Raw genomic sequence first — 17,807 nt, 5'->3', positions numbered from 1 at the left:
CTGGCTCTTGATCTTCTGCTTCCCAAACCAGGCACAGGAGGCACGAGGGATGGGGCTCCCCATGTGCGTGGTACAAGCACCAGAAATGATAAAAATGCCTCTGACCCCCAGCTGCCTCAGGGCCTTCTGAAAGTGATGTCATGTTGCTCTGACTTCTCACAAAGAAGCTGTTTTCAACATTGCTCCATTCATCACTCATTTTACAACATTCAAATGAAACAGAGGAGGACTCTTAACATTTGAGAATTCATTTAGAAATACATGACTTTATTTTATCTATAGAATCCTGAAATGCTGTCAAATTTGCCATTTTTTACACAGACACCCTCTGAAGAAGTTCACTGCTGTGATTTTACTGAGCTCCCCACCAGCTTAGGACAATGTGTAAAAAGCTAACTTAGCTGGACAATCTACAAAATATTGCTTTGAAAATCATTATCATTGCTCTGCATTTTTAAATTATGACACTACCTTATCCTTAAGTACTTCTAATAGCCAGAATTCATAAAAGATGGTAATGTTTTTACAAGTAAATTTATGTATTTTGCTACAATTTTTACATTTTAATTATAGATTTTTAAAAATCTATAATTAAATCTATAGTAATCATATAATTATATAACATATAATTAATATAACATAATTAATCTATAATAATCATAGAAAACACCCTTTGAAGTTATGGACATGATAAATTAAATTTACAGCATTAAAAAAATTTAAAAAAAAAAAAAACACAAAAGGAGGAAAAGAGCTTTAATAGAAATCTCATACAACTGACTGGAGATGAAGTAACTGAAATGCCAAAGAAAGGACACAGTAACACTGGGAGCCAGTTGATTTCTACCTCACAGAAGTTAAAATGGGGTCCCTTCTAAAGAGTTTTAAACTCACCTGATAAAATACCACAGAAATAAATTATGTATAAGGCAAACAACTGAAAAGATGGGGAAACTGTAAGGCAGGGGAAAGGCAGAATTACCAATAAAAAATTACCAATAAAACCATCTTCACCATGGTTTTATTGCTCTAGAGCCAGCGAGGGCACACAGACTGCAGGAGCCAGCATTAACTGCTCATGGAGCCCCATCCTTTGTCCTCCCATTGAAACACTACAAACTCTCTGCACTCATTAAAAATCCCTCTCTGTTCATGCTCTTGGGACCTTATTCTGCAAATAATGTGCATAGAGAATTGGATGTTATTGTATAATCCTAAAAAATTAACAATGAAGATGCTGAAAAATGGAGAACAAGAAAACCAAAGCAACACAGACATGCCACAGATAGGTTCTTCTATCACTGGATTGAAACCTTGAATTGGAAACCGCCTCTTCCCCTTTTGTGGGCAGTTATGATCCCCAAGGCCACTTTTACTCCAGGTTTCCCAGCCCTTTGCTCTGATAAAGGGAGCAGAGCAGTGGGTCAGGCTGGGGATGCCCCTCCTCGCTGGGGGTGCTGACAGACAGACAGACACCTCGGTTCCTGATCCCTGCTCAGGAACGCCCCAGTCCCTCGGGAAGGCCATGCAGAAGGATGAAAAGAAAGGCTCTCTGAGGATGCTTACCCACACAGGACTCCCCGGCAGGAGAATAGCTTCCATTGTCATGGAAACCGCTTCTGCACTCACAGTGGTACCACCCCGGGAGGTTAACACAGCGAGAATGGCTGTGACACGCAATGATCCCCTCTGCACACTCATCAATATCTGCCTCAGAGAAAAACACAAGCCAGCCGGGAAATTAATTTCCTTTGACACCAATACTGTAGGTTTGTTTTTTTTAAAAAAAAAAATCTTATTGGTTTGGAGTTTTGTTTTTTTTAAAGATTTCCTTTAATAGATGGATCAAGGTTTATTACAGTTCCAAACAACAGACATTTAAAGCATGACTCACAGAACAACAATAAAAAATAACAATAATACATCATGTAATCTGTTACAGACAAGACATCCTTTTACACCATGATTTGCTGAAAATGCAAAGCAAACGTGCAGATTTTTTGTTCCTTGTTTGGTTTTTGGTGTTGGGGATTTCTGTTTGCTTTTTTACCTCAGAAATTAAATTTCTCTGTGCATTTAAAGTGCTGCAGAACAGGCTGTCCACTGAAAAGGCAGTTTCAGCAATATTCCTGCTTTACAAACTGCATGTGCCAGGACACCTTGGAAAGAAAAAGCATTTTTTTCAAGATTTGTGTTTCCAGCATTCAGCTGAGATATTGGCAGCTCTCTGGAATTGAAGGTGCTCAGACCACTTCACAAACCCTGGTTAATCTCTTTTGTTTATGTGATCCAAATAAATACCCAGTACAAGTGTAACAGCGTGTGACAAACAGAAAAAGCAGTCCACATTTCAGCTGCAATAAAACATTTAGCTGGAAAAGAGTGAGGCAAATGACAGCAAGTCTGTAGCAATGGAAAGATCCAGCATGATGAACACCCTGCTGAGTTTCAATAAATGGGATGCTATCAGAAAGGGGTTTCTCAAATTTCTGTAACACGTTTAATAGAGACTTCGTAATTGCCAGTAACCTTGGCTAATCATGGCTGGCACCTGGCTGCTTCTCCCCTTTGAGCATTTTCAGCACATTTTTTAGGGTTGTAATTAAAATTAGCAAATTAATTATATGCTAACCTTGTGGTAATTTACGAAGCCATTATATTTTCATTCCTCTATTCAGCTCAAGCTTTTTTTTTTTTTTTAATTTTGGACAGTTTTCAGCTGGGTAACTTATCAATTAAAAGGAGACTCAAATTATTCCCAAATAATTCCCACTTTCATCCACTGAGATTTTGTTTCCTGGCACACTTTAAATGTGCATAAAAAACCAAAAAAACTTGGTGAAAATAGGTTTGGAAACAACATTTAGCTCCACAAGCATCAAAGGACAAACGACTCATGATCCTGATGCAAGACTGAGTTAAGGTGATTAACTAACCACAGAATGTAGCTTCTATCTCCATTTCCAAAATACATACACCAATATGGTTTCATGGAATGCACTGGAGTCATGTTGATGTACATGGGAATTGATTTGAATGAAGTACCCTTCAACACAATCCCATTTTCTTACATCTTACAAGCAATACCATAGAGAAGTTTGATTTTTCCTCATTTCAGTAACAATATTTATTCTTGTTGAAATAGGGCTGAGAAACCTAAAAAATGCCATTTTCCAAGATTCGTGTTTGCCCTTGCTCAAGCATGAACAAAGTTATCTACATAAAAGGATCATAAACACTATTTATTTCTAGCTTTATTCAGCTCCCATCTAACAAAAAAGTCAATTTTTAAATGCTTTAAGATCTGTCACTGCTGTCACCTTTTCTGTACTTTGTACCTTGTGGAAGCTAATTTTAGTGTTAAAACACTGCACGAATGTAGCTGTCCATCAACAGTGAGTGCTGCTTGCAAACTCAGACACTTCCAATTCATTACAGCAAATGGAATTTATAACCATGATCTTTTCACATGTCATGGCTGATGAAAAAGGTTTAATACTATTTGGAAAGTGAATGACTTTGCTACTGCAGGTCAATAGCAAATGAATCCCTCCTCTTACTTTCCTTTCTTTCCCAGTGTTGGACTGGAGAATGTTTCTGTTTAAAGACCGCTTTCTTGTGTCAGTCCTGTACTGGGCTTCAATCTGTTCAATCTTACATTTTTAATTTACAAAATTAATAGAGAGCTCCTGAAGTTCATTTCTAAGCTTAAGCCCTTTCAAAAGTGTACAATTTAGGCTCATGGCAAAGGGCACTAACTGACTAGCAGTCAGCTTTTCAGAAAGCCTGTCTGCCAGCCTACAAAACTTTACTAAGGCAGCACTTCACTCAGTGGAAGAAGAGCCATTAGGTCAAAAAGTAAAATAATACACAGAACTCCCTGCAGACTAGATGACTTTACTGTGGCAGTACCATACCTGTTCCAGCTTTTGTTCCCTGATCTGTAGGGAGACACTAACCAATTTCTTCAACCTGCAGAGCTAGGAAAAGAAGACTTGCTTTCAGTTTTACAGGTTCTTCCTTTACTTCCTCATCTCCTTAAAGCAGTGGGGCTATGCCAGCATTGTCCTACACAGGCTGGGGGCAGTGGGCAAAGGACAAGAGAAGCTATGTGGGCTTTTTGGGAAAATCTGCCCTGGCAGATTTTCAGACACCATTGGTGTGGAAGCAACAAGGAAAAATCTCTTCAAGCTCTACTTCACCACTACCAAGGTTAAGCTCAGCACTCCTCCTTGCTCCCCAGCCTTCTCCTGCATGCTGGATCCAGGCTGGGAGCATGGTGCAGGAAGGAGAATGGGGAATCAATTCTCCCTCTGCTTCTGCAGCAGGTTAGGATTCCTTTGGGAGCACACCAGCAGCAGCACCATGAGATGGGACGTGCATGAAGAGCTGTATCAACAAGGAAAACCCTTAACAGCATCTCTGCTTATCCAACACATTCCTGTTCCTTGCACAAAAACACTTTTTAAAGGGTTGGAAATACCATGATGAGCTCTGCAAGCTTCTCCTATCATCCTTGTTTGCAGCATGTGTACAAACACGGGTCAGTGGGAATAGGAAAATACTGTGGATGTTTTAGAAATTGAGATTTATGATGCTCAGAATACCAAGAGGGAAAAGCAAATAACAGCTTCATAAAATGGTGTGTCACACACCATGACATTATTTAGTTCAGTTAATAGACCATTTCCAGCTGGACATCCTAAGTCCTCAAAAACCTTTTTTTGAGCATTTTTTCTGCACAGAGAAATGTTGATAGAGATAAGAGTCAGTTCAGGGAATAAGAATTAATTCACTTCTCTTCATCATTGCTTTTCCATCTTTAGATTCTAGCACCATATTTGCATATTTGCCTCAGGATAAAAGTCTGGTTTGGTGTTTTGCTATAGAATTTGAGTTAGAAATACACACTATTTTTGTGTATTTTGTGTGTGCAGATGCTTACCAGAATGTGCTATATGTACTTTCTTCTTAAAGGTATATTAAGCTGAAATGAAAGTGTACAGTTCTGACCTGTGAGTGAGAACAGTATAGAAATTATATTCTTTTTCAAAGGAGCACATTAAAACCTGATCAGAAATTCTGTCACTTCACACAGACCAGAAGAAATAACTGGTGGGCATCTTTTGGCTGTGCTGCCATGCTGCAGGTGTTGCTTGCCCTCAGTGCTCCCGGCAGCAGGATGGGCAGTTTTGTCTGGGCTTTCTGCGTGTCTGCATTAGTGTCTAGATAGCCAAAAACAGAGTGCTCATGAGAAAGTACCAATTTAATGTTTCCTTGGGAAGTGGAAAGTTTCATAATCTTAATTTCCCTCAGCAGTCTCTGGCTAAATATCTGCACTACCTTTCCATTAAGGGTAATATTTTTCATTTCTTGCTCTAAGACATGCTGCTTTTACCACCATGACACTGTTTTTGCAGGTTTTTTTCATTCAAGCCTTGTTATAACATCCATGTAAAACAGGAGATCTCATACAAGCCATCCTGTTGCCTGCTTTTTCCCCACTCAGTCATTTGACTGCCATTAGGGGACAACTGTTAATGGATCTGGAAATACTCCACTATAGTGGCTCTGCAAATGCCCATAAATAGCACATTTTTGCATTGGAGAATAAAGGCACCAGTTGGTTTCATATAAGCTCTTGCAAGATATTAATCCTGCCCTTTAAGGACAGGTCTGTAATTTTTACTTTTAGCAGCTTCTTGCATTATTCATATAGGTATTTATGCAGACAAGATAAATAGCATAATTTATCTCAAAATAAAACACAATGGCTTCAAAACCCTGTGAAAAAGTAAAATTAAAATAATTCAATCTTTTCTAATGCCCCACCACATTTAAGTCACTGTGTGATAATACTAAAAGGAAGCCTGTTCAGTGTCATGTAACAGCCAGCAATCTACAGTTTCAATGAGACAGAAGAGCTTTACTGTAAAAGTGTCTATTCATCAAACCATTACTGTATTCTTTTTCATGCAAAAAATATACATTCCTTATCTTTAGTTTCCACTGACTAGGAGACCTATAAGCAGGAAAAGTGTGTACTAACAATAAAGGATCGTCCAGGTATCAGGCTTCCTGAATTAAAATTCTACCTTGAAAGCTGACTCCATTGCTTCCAGAGCATTTCAGCTTTATTTCCCACATCATAGCATTTTTCAACATAAAAACACCAGAAAATGCACCTACACAACTGAGGCATTAGCTATATTTAAAACACAGCCTCTTCTCATTTCCTACTCCAGCCTAAGCCTCACTTCCACAAGACAGAGATAGCAAGAAAGGGATGGCACTGACAGCACTATGCAAACTGTGTCCCTGCTGCACAGGGTTCATTCCACTATTTCAAATAAACCCTGAAAGCAAAGACAACTACTTTGGATGAGAACAGATGAAAAAATCTCTTGCTCTCTAAAAAACTCCAACAAACCCTCCCATCTGCCTACCTCTTCAGTTTCACATAAACTTTTATAAAGACTGGATTTTATCCTTTATTTTTATCCCTTGTAGTTTTTATATCATTAAATCTCTGTATTAGCTTTGACAGCTCACTACAAGAGGGGCCTGCCTGTATTTTTAAACATATGCAAATGTTATATGCATAATAGAAAGCACAATACAGCACCAGCAGCCACCCTTAAAGTCTGCTAGATGTTCCCAGTGCAAGGAGGAGAGGCTAAAACAGTCCAACCTTGTCACAGGTTTGCAACCTGGTGTGCCTGGAATAGCAAGGATCCAGCTGGAACTGCAATTTAGCTGTTAAACAAATGGTAACTTAGAGAACACAGATAACTCTGTAATTAAGTACATTTGAATAATGACTGGTGGCTGTTGCTCAGCCTCATGGGGCCACTTCATTCTTAAGACAACAGAGATACTAAAAACCAGGATGGACAGGAAAGGCATCTGTCTGAGAACTATCTGCTGGCATTTTTAATCATCACTTTTTAGTGTCACAGCTTTAGGTATCTCAGGTGATAAAGACTGCTCCCACCTCTGCCTGAAGCCAGCAGCAAGCTTTGGAATAACTGCTTAGGAAATTTTTCCTTGACATTTAGTCTCCTTTTTAATTAAGTTCATTTTAACTCATTAGGAGACTCTGGGCAAACAATTAACACCAAATAACATATTCCTCTCTCTTCAGTAGTCATGGCTGTTTTCACAGATTGATTTTAATTGCTTTATATTTATATTGGCCTTTGCAGCTCCTTCTCAGGCAGGAATAGTTTTCCCTGTATAAATGGTACAGGCTTTGGTCCATTTTCCTATTTTGAGGATACAGTGGTAAACCATAAAATTTTTAATTTGTAAGATAATGAATGAAACTCACACTCATTAATAATCAAACCCACACAAACAGTTTAATAGTACTATATGGCTTTCAGGGATGAAATGTACGCTCACCATCCTTTATAATTAAAGAACAGCTGTAATATGCTTTATAATTTTGGACTGGTATAAAGATTTTTAATCATTTGAAACTCACGTGTAAATCCAGAATGATGAGCTCACCAAGAATAAATGGAATTAAACCAATATCAGAATAATAACACAGACTAGTTGTACCAGCATTTTTTAAGATTAATTCTTTTAATATATAACATCGAATTTATGGAAATTCATTTTAGTACTTTATATACTTAAACAGTCCAAGGTGATGTCTTTATAATTTTTGTGCATCACTCTCTCATAGCCTCATAGTCATTGCTTTCCATGCTAAGTATGCAGCACACTTGGAGTATGCAACTGAAAGATCCTGGTTCATTCAAATACATCTCGCTTCACAAGAATGGAGCTGAAAGAATTTTTTCTTCTCATATCTAAAGATTACTGGGTGATGTAGGACATAAGAACTGGAATGGGCACGCTTTGGCCTGCGCCACCCACACCGCAGACGGCACCACTACCCAGGGGTTTCGAGGAGAACCTGGAGTGGCAGAACTTGTGGTCACCTCTGGCCACACCTAGAGTGACCAGCTGGCATTTGTCCAGTTCCCGTGGCTGCAGAGCAGGCTACAGGCCCATGTGAGCATCAGGAAACATCCTGCACTGTGAGGCTGCCCGGGAAACATCCTGCAGTGTGAGGCTGCCCGGGAAACACCCTGCAGTGTGGGGCTGCCCAGGGAAGCTACAGCCCCATGTGGACATAAATAAACACCCTGCAGTGTGGGGCTGCCCAGGGAAGCTACAGCCCCATGTGAACATAAACAAACACCCTGCAGTGTGGGGCTGCCCAGGGAGGCTACAGGCCCATGTGAACATAAATAAACACCCTGCAGTGTGGGGCTGCCCAGGGAAGCTACAGCCCCATGTGGACATAAACACCCTGCAGTGTGGGGCTGCCCAGGGAAGCTGTGCAGTCTCCATCCTTGGGGATACTCAACATCTGGATGTAATCCTGGCTCCAAGTGCCCATAGCTGAGCAGTGGGGTTGGACAAGGTGACTCCCAGAGGTCCCTTGCAGCCTCAGCCATTCCTCAGCCTGTGATTCTGCCTCAGAAAGAATGCTCACTTGAATGAAAACTGATGAACTACATGGGCTGCAGGCTGCAGATTGTTTCATCAGAGCTACAAAAAGATGAATGAAACATCTTATAAAAGAGGACACTGACAAACAGCATCCTCCACCCAACTTAGCAACTGCCTGCAACCCAGTGCACTGCACAAAAGGAATCATTCAGGTGACACTGCTCTGTGTATAAAAGCTTCATGGATGAGCCTCAGCATTATTACCCAGTGCCATCAGACATCATGCACAATCTCTAGGTACACTGCATAAGCAATATATCACTCCATCCAGCACTTGAAATGCTAAGTTCAGTGATAGAACATAGTGATAACATCAGTGATAGAGATAGCCTATTATTTTATCTAGAACATCCCACGACAGAGAATAGATGTTCCCTTCCATAAATTCTTTGGTGATTTGCCTCAACCAATTTTAGAACAACTCACATGATGAGTCCTCCCCCATTTCATTGAGAAGATAATATTGTAGCCCAAGAGTGCACAGTGGTAGGAGGTTCTTTTGATTAGTTTGAGCCCTTCTATAAATGACTATATCAAAACAGCACTTGTAAAAAAATTTCACTGCTAACAGGAGGCAGCAGCTGATGAGAAAATAATAAAGAGCACATTTTCTTCACTGTGGCTGGGGTGGCTAAATGTCAGTCATTCTCCTTGAAATTCCCATGTATGCGATTGTGCCAAAGGGCACACGAAGCAAATCCAAATTACAGGTTTAGATTATAATAGTGTGCACACCCTATAGCACCCCTGAGAATTTAATAATAATGAGAAATAGTCTCAATTAGTTTTTTAAAATCTTGAACTGATTAACAGCTTCAGAAAAGCATTTTCATTCATACAGTAATAAATTCTCCCAAGGAAGCAAATCCCCAAACAATCAGTATAAAATGAGCTCTTGAAATCATAAGCAGAATAATGTAAAGCTCTCTGCATCCTTAATTAGGGATGAAAATGGTTCATGAAGGGCTGATCAATAACGTACAAATGATAAAAATGCATACTTTTGGAGAATGTGTGAACACAGTTTCATAAAAAGATGAAATCTGTGGTGGATCTTCCATACAGCACACTGAATTGCAACTGCTCTCATCAAAGGAAGATCCCCAGCCACTTAGGAATATATATATATTTGTTTCTGATAGTAAGAAGGGTGAAGAAAAAAACTGCATAATGATACAAAATTACAGAAGCCTGAAACAGCTGCTTAAGAGAAATCAAGACTCTTGCAGCACTTTGCTATCTCCTTGTGTTCCCCGCAGTTCCATTTCCCCACGTTCCCAACCCTATCACACCACAGGCACAGTCACAAAAAGCACTTTGGTGTCATCAGCTCCATGCACAACCCAGGAAGTTTGAGAAACACAGAAAAAGTGTGTTAGAAACACTTAGAAAAAGTGTTCTTTCCCAGTTAAACCTGGGCAGTGCCATGTCACTGTGATATTTCCTGAAAAATCCCTTCACCAGGATTTCTTCTCCTGGGAAGTTAACAAGCCTCAGAGAAAAATGTAAATAATAATTATCTGATTGCTTCTCCTTGTGTTTTGCTGCTGTGGGATGTGGTAGGTGATTCCTTCATTGGTTCCATGAGAATTGTGTTTTCTTAATAACCAATCACAGCCAACTGTGTCAGACTCTCTGAGGAGTCATGGGTTTTTATTATTCATTCCTTTCTAGCTTTCTGATGTCTCCTTTCATAATCTAATCTAATCTAATCTAATCTAATCTAATATAACATAACGTAATATATCAGCCTTCTGAGAAGAAGTCAAATTCTTATCTCTCACCTCGTCCTGGGGACTCACAACACAGCAGTGCCACATTGCACTTCACTACATAATCAGAGTCAACATGTTGCAAAAAAATCTACAGAAGTTTACTACACCAACACAACATATCCACTGGCACCTTCAGAAGGAAGGTGAGAATTCATCCCAGATGCTCAACTGTTCTGTGCATCCTCAGGAGTCAATGAGCTGATGCAGACTTTACAATGCCGACTACTTAATGTCTTCTGTTTTCTTCTGCACCTCACATCAGAATTTGTTCCAGGGCTAAACTTATTTGTTCAATGTAATACATTTAAAAATGGTAAACACTTATATGTACTTTCAATCAAGCTAGAAAGATTTCCCCCAAGAAGACTCAAAATTCCAAAAGTCTTAGAATCTTTCTTAGGGTGAACTTCCTATTTCATATGCACTTCTAAACCTAATTAAGGAGAGAGAAGTATATCAGTGTCTGTAAATGCACAATGTTGCATCCAATGTTTCTTCCAGGTGAAGCACTTAGTCATTACTGCTACTCTTCTTTTTAAATAGTGTCATGAATATTTCCAAATAAATAAAAAGCTACTTTTTCCTTAGTATATGCTTTTTGAAATCATATGCTTTCTCTTTCAATGTTAATTACAGATTGAATTTTTAACTTCACTAAACCATTAGTTCTGACTTTGATCAGACCCCAGTTCCCCCAGCCTGGGTGCTGCTTCAGACATCAATAATTCTAATTAAACCAACTCTGAGATATGACTACATCATTTCTCTAAGCAATTAAAAATGTGCAACTGAAATAAGTAGAAAATCTTAAAAGGAAAGCCAGTGGACTCATTAAATAAATAAATAAATAAATAATAATAATAATATACATTGCACTTCTACATTGTCCTTCATCCTTGGATGTCAAAATACTTCTTAATAGCATAATCTTTTTTTAGGAAAAGAAAAATATAAAAAGCCTCTATTTATTTGCCTATCTGAAAGGGGTTTAATTATTCATGATGAAGATACAGTCACTGCTTGCTGCATGAATAAGACCTCCACACACTAAAACTACACATTTATCCAAATTGATTTTGTGCCCTTCATTTCATTAAATTAACAAAGTTTTATTATACCTAAGTTGAATTCAATGGTTTTCAATAGCATTTCTAAAGGAAGGGCTTCCTCATAGCAGTTGTTTTTACAATTTGAAGACTACAATATAATTTACTCTCTTCAAATGCACTAACCTATAGAAGAAGTGTCCTCAAAAAATGTATCTGCAAGAGCTGGAATGTGAGATTTTACTGCACTAGGAGGATTACCTTGAACTTTGCAGGATCTTAAACAGCTACATGGGCTCAACATTAGTGCTTGAGGGCTTGGGGTGGCTGAAAAGCCTTGGTGAATCTGGCTAGATAAATAAATTAGGGATTAGAAGCAACAGCTACTTGGCGTCTAACACTGGTATTACAACTGTCCCTGTGTTTAATTGTCACTATCTTATTTTGTGAAAAATCTCTTTGCTCAGGATTTCTCTCTGGGGAAGCTGAGAAGCCTCAGAGAAAAAGGAAAACAATTTTATCTCATTTGCTACTCCTGTGTTTTGCTGCTTTGGAACGTGGTTGGAGATTGTTTATCAACATGTGAATTGTTTTGACTTAATGACCAATCATGGTCAGGCTGTGTCGGGACTCTGGAAAGAGTCACGAGTTTTCACTATTATCTTGTTAAGCCTTCTGTAAGTATCCTTTCTCTATTCTTCAGTATTCTTTTGTATGGTATTCTTTTATATAAGTTCATAAAGTAATAAATCAGCCTTCTGAGAACATGGGTCATATTCACCATTTCCTTCCTGCCATGGGACACCCCAAAAACAGCACATTCGATCTTAAAAAATTTCTCTGCATTTCTGTTTATCTGCAAGCAAATATTTTTAATACTACAAAACCCTTTAGTAGCTCTTCGCACACACTTCAGACAGTATGTAGATGAAAGAATGAATATACAAAATGCCATCATTTCACAAAGAGATTTCATATATGGATATAAGTATATGCACAGTCTGTGTTTCAGAGCTTCATTGTCAGTGAAATGAGGTTGATCTGCAGCACAGGGAATACCCAAACATTAAAAAAATCCCAGCTGTCCTATGCATATTTATGCATTTAGGAGCAAGACTAATTTCAAGGGTGGGGGGAAAAAGTCAGTGTAAACAGAGCACTTATCCTGTCCCTTTCGATTTCTGTCTTTAATTGCATCTTTCTTCAGAGAGTGTGGTCTCCATCCCGCACAATAGATCCAGAGCAGAGACTGGGTGAGGTGAGCTACTCCAGGCAGTGTGACAGCTGTGACTCATGTCATGAACAAGGACAGCAGCAGTGGTGGCTCAGCCGCGACCATCAGAGGATGTGATCAAGAAAAGGGTTGTAGGGGAAATGGTTCCACGGTAGAAAATTCCACCTCAGCTAACAAATAGCAACAGACAGTGCAAATCACTCTTAGGGCCACATGAAATCACCTAATATGTCTCAGTCTGTAAGATTTAAATCACTCAAGAGCCAGTAAAAACGATGCTTACTGCCTGACAGTGACTTAGGACAATGGTGGCTCTGAAAGAGATGAGCACTAAGTACCAGTAAAGCTTGTGGCATGCAACTGGCAAGGACCTGGGACGACCAAAGCAGATATAAAACACCTGGCTTTCCAAAACAAGCTTTTCACAGACTGAAACACCAGAGAAAAGGAAAAATGAGAGATGTGCATTTTATTTGGTTCTTAAAATGTGCCAACTTAGAAATCCTATAGACTGTCACCCAAATTTATGAAATACAGTAAAACAAGATGCCTTTACTTATCCTTCAGTTATCAAACATATTTCCCCAAAATTCACCAGTCTTTTAGATGCATATCTTATTTTCTGTAATATCTGGTCAAAATAACAATTTTGTATTTTCCTTTAAGATGGGGTAATTTATTATACCCCTATGGATACTTTCTTAGTAAAACTACATTATTTTCCACTAACTGAAAATTTAGTCTTACAGATTTTCAGGTTTAGGAATAATTTTAGTCCAAACCACATCATCAATGAAGAGTTGGGTTGCTTTCAGGCTATAATTCACCTAACACCTCCTTCAGATGCTTCCTCAGGAGAAGCATCACGCTCAGAAACCCCCACTTCTCTCCACTCCCTGTAACAAGAGGTTTAGCTGACTACCTCAAGGCAGCCAGCCATGAGCTCTCTCATTAGAACAAGGTAAGAACAACTCTAGCTCAGCTGGCAAAGCACGAATCTGCATGAGAAAGGCTCAGTGAACTGTGCTGAAGGGTCTGCAAATGTAAATTAGGTGTCAGAATCTCAGACTAATTCAGACTGGCTGGGTTGTCAGATCTCTGGACCAAGCTGCTGCATCCAGCAGGGTCCATAGTGAGGGCAAATTGTCACTCTGATTTTTTAAGTTTTTCTAAGCTTTCTTGAAGGCTTTACATTCTTGTAACAAACTTTCTTACACACTTTATGTAAATAACTTGTTGTTTTGCATTCTTTTATAGAAGAAGAAAAATTTAATAAACTGTTGGTTTGCCCAGTGTCATTGGAGAGGTGGCACTGTCACCCTCCAATCCACTGTCACTTTTGGAAATCTATAAATGTTGGAGTCAGAAATTAAAAATTCTCTTTTCGCCTTGGAAGAGCTGCATGTCTGCGTGGTGTAATTTCATGTCCTGTAGTCCCATCAAACCAGAGCTGCTCACTCAGAGCTGCAGGAGTGGAAAACCACCCAGTTCCAGTTTAGCTGTGTCCCCTGGAGGTGTCCTGCCCTCCTTGTGCAGGAGCAGCAGGAACAAGCGCACAGAGCTCACCAGCTGTGGGGAGCAGCTCCACACACCCACGGGAGGCACTTCCAGAAAGCTGAACAGAAATTTGAAAGGCTCATCTTCAGGGCATGGAGAGTAAGCCATGGGGCTGTTTTGGCCTCTTTAATGGTCCAGTGGGAAGCCTTGGACAGAGGAAAGAGTTTAAAAGCTATGAAAACAGGGTTTCTAACAGTGTTTTAAGGGAGATATATTTTACGGTAAGCCTGCTTTTTATTTTTCTTTTACCCATTTTTATATCTTCCTGCTTTCTTCCTTCCTTTTTATTTTCTGATATAGAATAAAAAGTTCACGTGACAATATAAAGAAAAGTTAGCACAAGTAAGAGTATTCCATACACTCAGTAACACAAACTCTGCCATTTTGCATACCATGCTCTGAGCTTTGTCCTAGGCTGGCTCTTTTTTGGTTGCTTTGACTATTCCAGAAAAGTACTCCTACCCTTTCAAAGTCAAACAACCCACACATGCTCTGCTGGCAAAACCTTGATCAAGTTTCTTGCTTCTTGGACCTGCCAGTGATCATTCACCACCTCCTTTGAATTCATTTTTTTTCCCACTAACACCTATGTAACAGAGTTTTTGGCCTAAGCACACATGGAACATTCCTCCATTTCCAAGATGGGACTAGAATCTTCTGAACTACTTTAAGAGTTTTCATATTTTATAATCTTTTCCTTCATTTATATTGCTTTTAGTCAAAGGCGTCTCTTTTAGCCCTGTTAGAATACTGAAAATATTAAATGAGAACTGGGTTTCCTAGGAAGAACTGAATATTTATGTCTTTATTTTTCAAGTTCACTATGATGCTTTAAAAATATTAAAAAAACAGAATTGCTTTCTCCATTAAAGGCCATCAAAATAATAGACAGTGTACAAAGAAATCCCTTTTCCAATCTCTGCCAGCCCTGGAGCAAAGTACAGCAGCTATTTCCTGACACATGGTTACACAGGCAAGGACAAAGAGAGGTGTCCTTGACCACAAACATTAGACCTACTTTAAAAGTCAGAATTTTCCAGAGAGAAGTTTTCCAAGCACCTAACCCTGGCTGTGTCAATACCAGAGACCATCTGGTGGTGAAAACCAGTTCAGCTTCTGATTTCAAACTGTTGTGCATTCACCTTGACATAACAATTGCAAAGGTACCATTTTCCCTAATGCAGCTCCCATCCTGATGTGCAGATACAGGATCACATTTGAGCTCCATGGACTGCAGTTTCAGGAAGGACATGCAATCCCTTCCAAACAGCTCATGTCAGAAAAAATAAATACAAAAAGTCAGGATAGAAAATCTAATTCTGAATGAAAATTCCTTTTTTTTTTTTTTTTTTTACTACATCAAAGCATGTCCCGTTTGTTGCAAAGGTGCAGTTTGGCACTTGGATCAAAGCATCTCCTGGCTCTGTTGTATTAAAGCTGAGGTGTCAAACTGTTCCACTGCAACCCTAATAAGAAATGCTTTGATGTACTTACATATAAATGTGTGTGTCTGTGTGCAAAGCATTTTAGTAATTACTTAGTAACCTATAATATTTTAAAACTAGTTTACCCAGCTATAATTTCTCATGATGATATGTCACTGAAGTTACCCCAACCATTACATGACTGTCACTGACCTCTTATCAGGCAAGATGGAAACAAACTCTAAAGCAACCTTTTGAAATGCAGACATTTCCAGGGGAGGGGTATTTGGTGTGTCCATCAGAGAATGCTGTGCAGGGGAACAATGACAGGGCTAAAGAAGATCACTCAGGTGCCTTCTGATTAAATTAGAGTTGAGACATGCTCATCCTGAGCCAAACACCAAGACGAGAAGAAATGGCGCTTTGAGAAGAGCTGGCCTGGAGCCTGCCATGAGATGCCCATCAGAACAAGTCCACAGAACAATCTCCTACCGCTGGTAAATTGTGTCTCCACAGGTTAATATCAAATCCTACTGATCTCATTCCAAAACAAGCACTTCCAAAAGATGGCAAAAAACGGGGATCCCCAGTTCCCTCCCTGGACAGCAGAGTCCTGGCTCTGCTCCCCAGCACCAAGAGCAGCTCCTGATCCCTCCCAGAGCACAGACTGCTTCCCAGCCCCTCCCAGCTCTGGGGGACCATTTGCCTTCCCATCAGGGCTCTAGAACAGGGCACATGTTCAGCTCCACTGGGACGTGCAGAAAGGGAAATCAGAACACTCAACTGAACATGGGTCAGCTCTGGATCTCTGGGGAGAACTGTGTCCCTGATTTTTTAAGTTTTTCTAAGCCTTCTTATGTTTACATTCTTGTAACGAACTTTCTCACACACTTTGTGCAAATGACTCATTGTTCTGCATTCTTTTATGGAGGAGGAGAAATTGGTAAAAAAAGACAAGAAAGTCAATTTCAGGCTTCAGATTAACAGTCTTGAAAATTCTATTAAAAATAAATCCAATATCATAATATTGATAACACTATTGATAATAATTCTCCTAATTTTTTAGTTCTGCCTCATAGTTCCAACACATGACTAGAGCTGAGGGAGAGCAGAGAACATTCTTGGCTTGGCTCTACAGAGGACTCCCTCTGAAGCTGCTGAGAAACAAAGATCAAGTTGACAATTTTTCCTTCTAACTTGAAACAGTTTTTACCATTTCCAAGAAAACTGAATAGACTTTCACATCAAATTATTCAGTTGGATTGCTCAGATACACATTATTGTTCTCATTATTCACTACCTTCTTATTTGTCTGCACCACCCTTTTCAGCAAAACTCAATATAATTTTTCTTCTGATTTTAGACATCCCCTTTGATTCTACAGCTCAAAAAATTCTGCTTCTTGAACAGCATAATGCAATTACTTCATCTTTTTCTCTATTTCTGCATAGCTTATCTCTGAAGCTTGTGCTCTCCATTGATTTATAATTGCTTACCATTTACTATACTGATAGTTAGAGACAATTTACTGATACACATTAGCACAAGGACAGAAAAACAGTTGTCTATGTCAATAACTTATTGCAAATATATCTGAGGAATGTCAGAAAATAACTGATCTATATTCTGAAGCACTGGTTGTCAAATGCTGCTTCTGCTTACATTAAAAGGATTGATAAATCATGTATCTCATCATTACCTTTTAAAATTTTATTTTATGATGATTTTAAACGTTCATGTTTTCTTTTTTTGATATTACTTCTTAACACAGTATGCAGTCTTTGTGCAGAGATAAAGGATTTTAATTAATTTTGGTTTCTCAAGATAATTTGGGCTGTTGCTACTTGTTACAGCTTCTCCAATTTGTACTATAATTTCATGGCTTAACACTGATATCTGTGCTAGTACCACTGTTAAGCCATGAAAAGCCAACACGACAAGAAAGAAATATATACCAACAGCAATTCTGAAGATGAAGTTTTAATATTCACATTCCTGAATAACTTCTAGAAGTATTCTCAGATTTACAGGACAAAGTACTACAAAACATACCAAAACTTATCTTTTGACACATAAACATTTTCTCTAAAAGTAAATTCCAACTTAGCTGCATCAAGAATTTGTCACTCAACATGTTATAGGTACTTGCTGCAATATACATTTCACAGACACAGAAAAACGAGCCTGGAGTGATGAGGGAAGCACCTCCAGTCATTTAAGTTAGTGGCCTAGTCAGGACTAA

General features: G+C 39.0%; 1 protein-coding gene across 5 annotated transcripts in view; it reads right to left on the bottom strand.

Moving 5' to 3' along the window:
• NELL1 (neural EGFL like 1) overlaps nt 1-17,807 on the bottom strand; it is a 275,070-nt gene that overhangs the window by 17,721 nt on the left and 239,542 nt on the right. For 3 of the 5 annotated variants that reach the window (XM_058025606.1, XM_058025607.1, XM_058025605.1), the window contains one exon: nt 1,567-1,707. The exons of the other annotated variants lie outside the window; for them this stretch is intronic. In XM_058025606.1, coding sequence (XP_057881589.1) covers nt 1,567-1,707 — 141 coding nt within the window. The remainder of the gene's footprint in view (nt 1-1,566; nt 1,708-17,807) is intronic. 5 annotated transcript variants of the gene reach the window in all.

Source organism: Melospiza georgiana, chromosome 6 (genome assembly GCF_028018845.1).
Source record: "Melospiza georgiana isolate bMelGeo1 chromosome 6, bMelGeo1.pri, whole genome shotgun sequence".
In the NCBI taxonomy this organism is placed as follows: Eukaryota; Metazoa; Chordata; class Aves; order Passeriformes; family Passerellidae; genus Melospiza; species Melospiza georgiana.
This window is presented reverse-complemented; position numbering and strand designations above follow the sequence as displayed.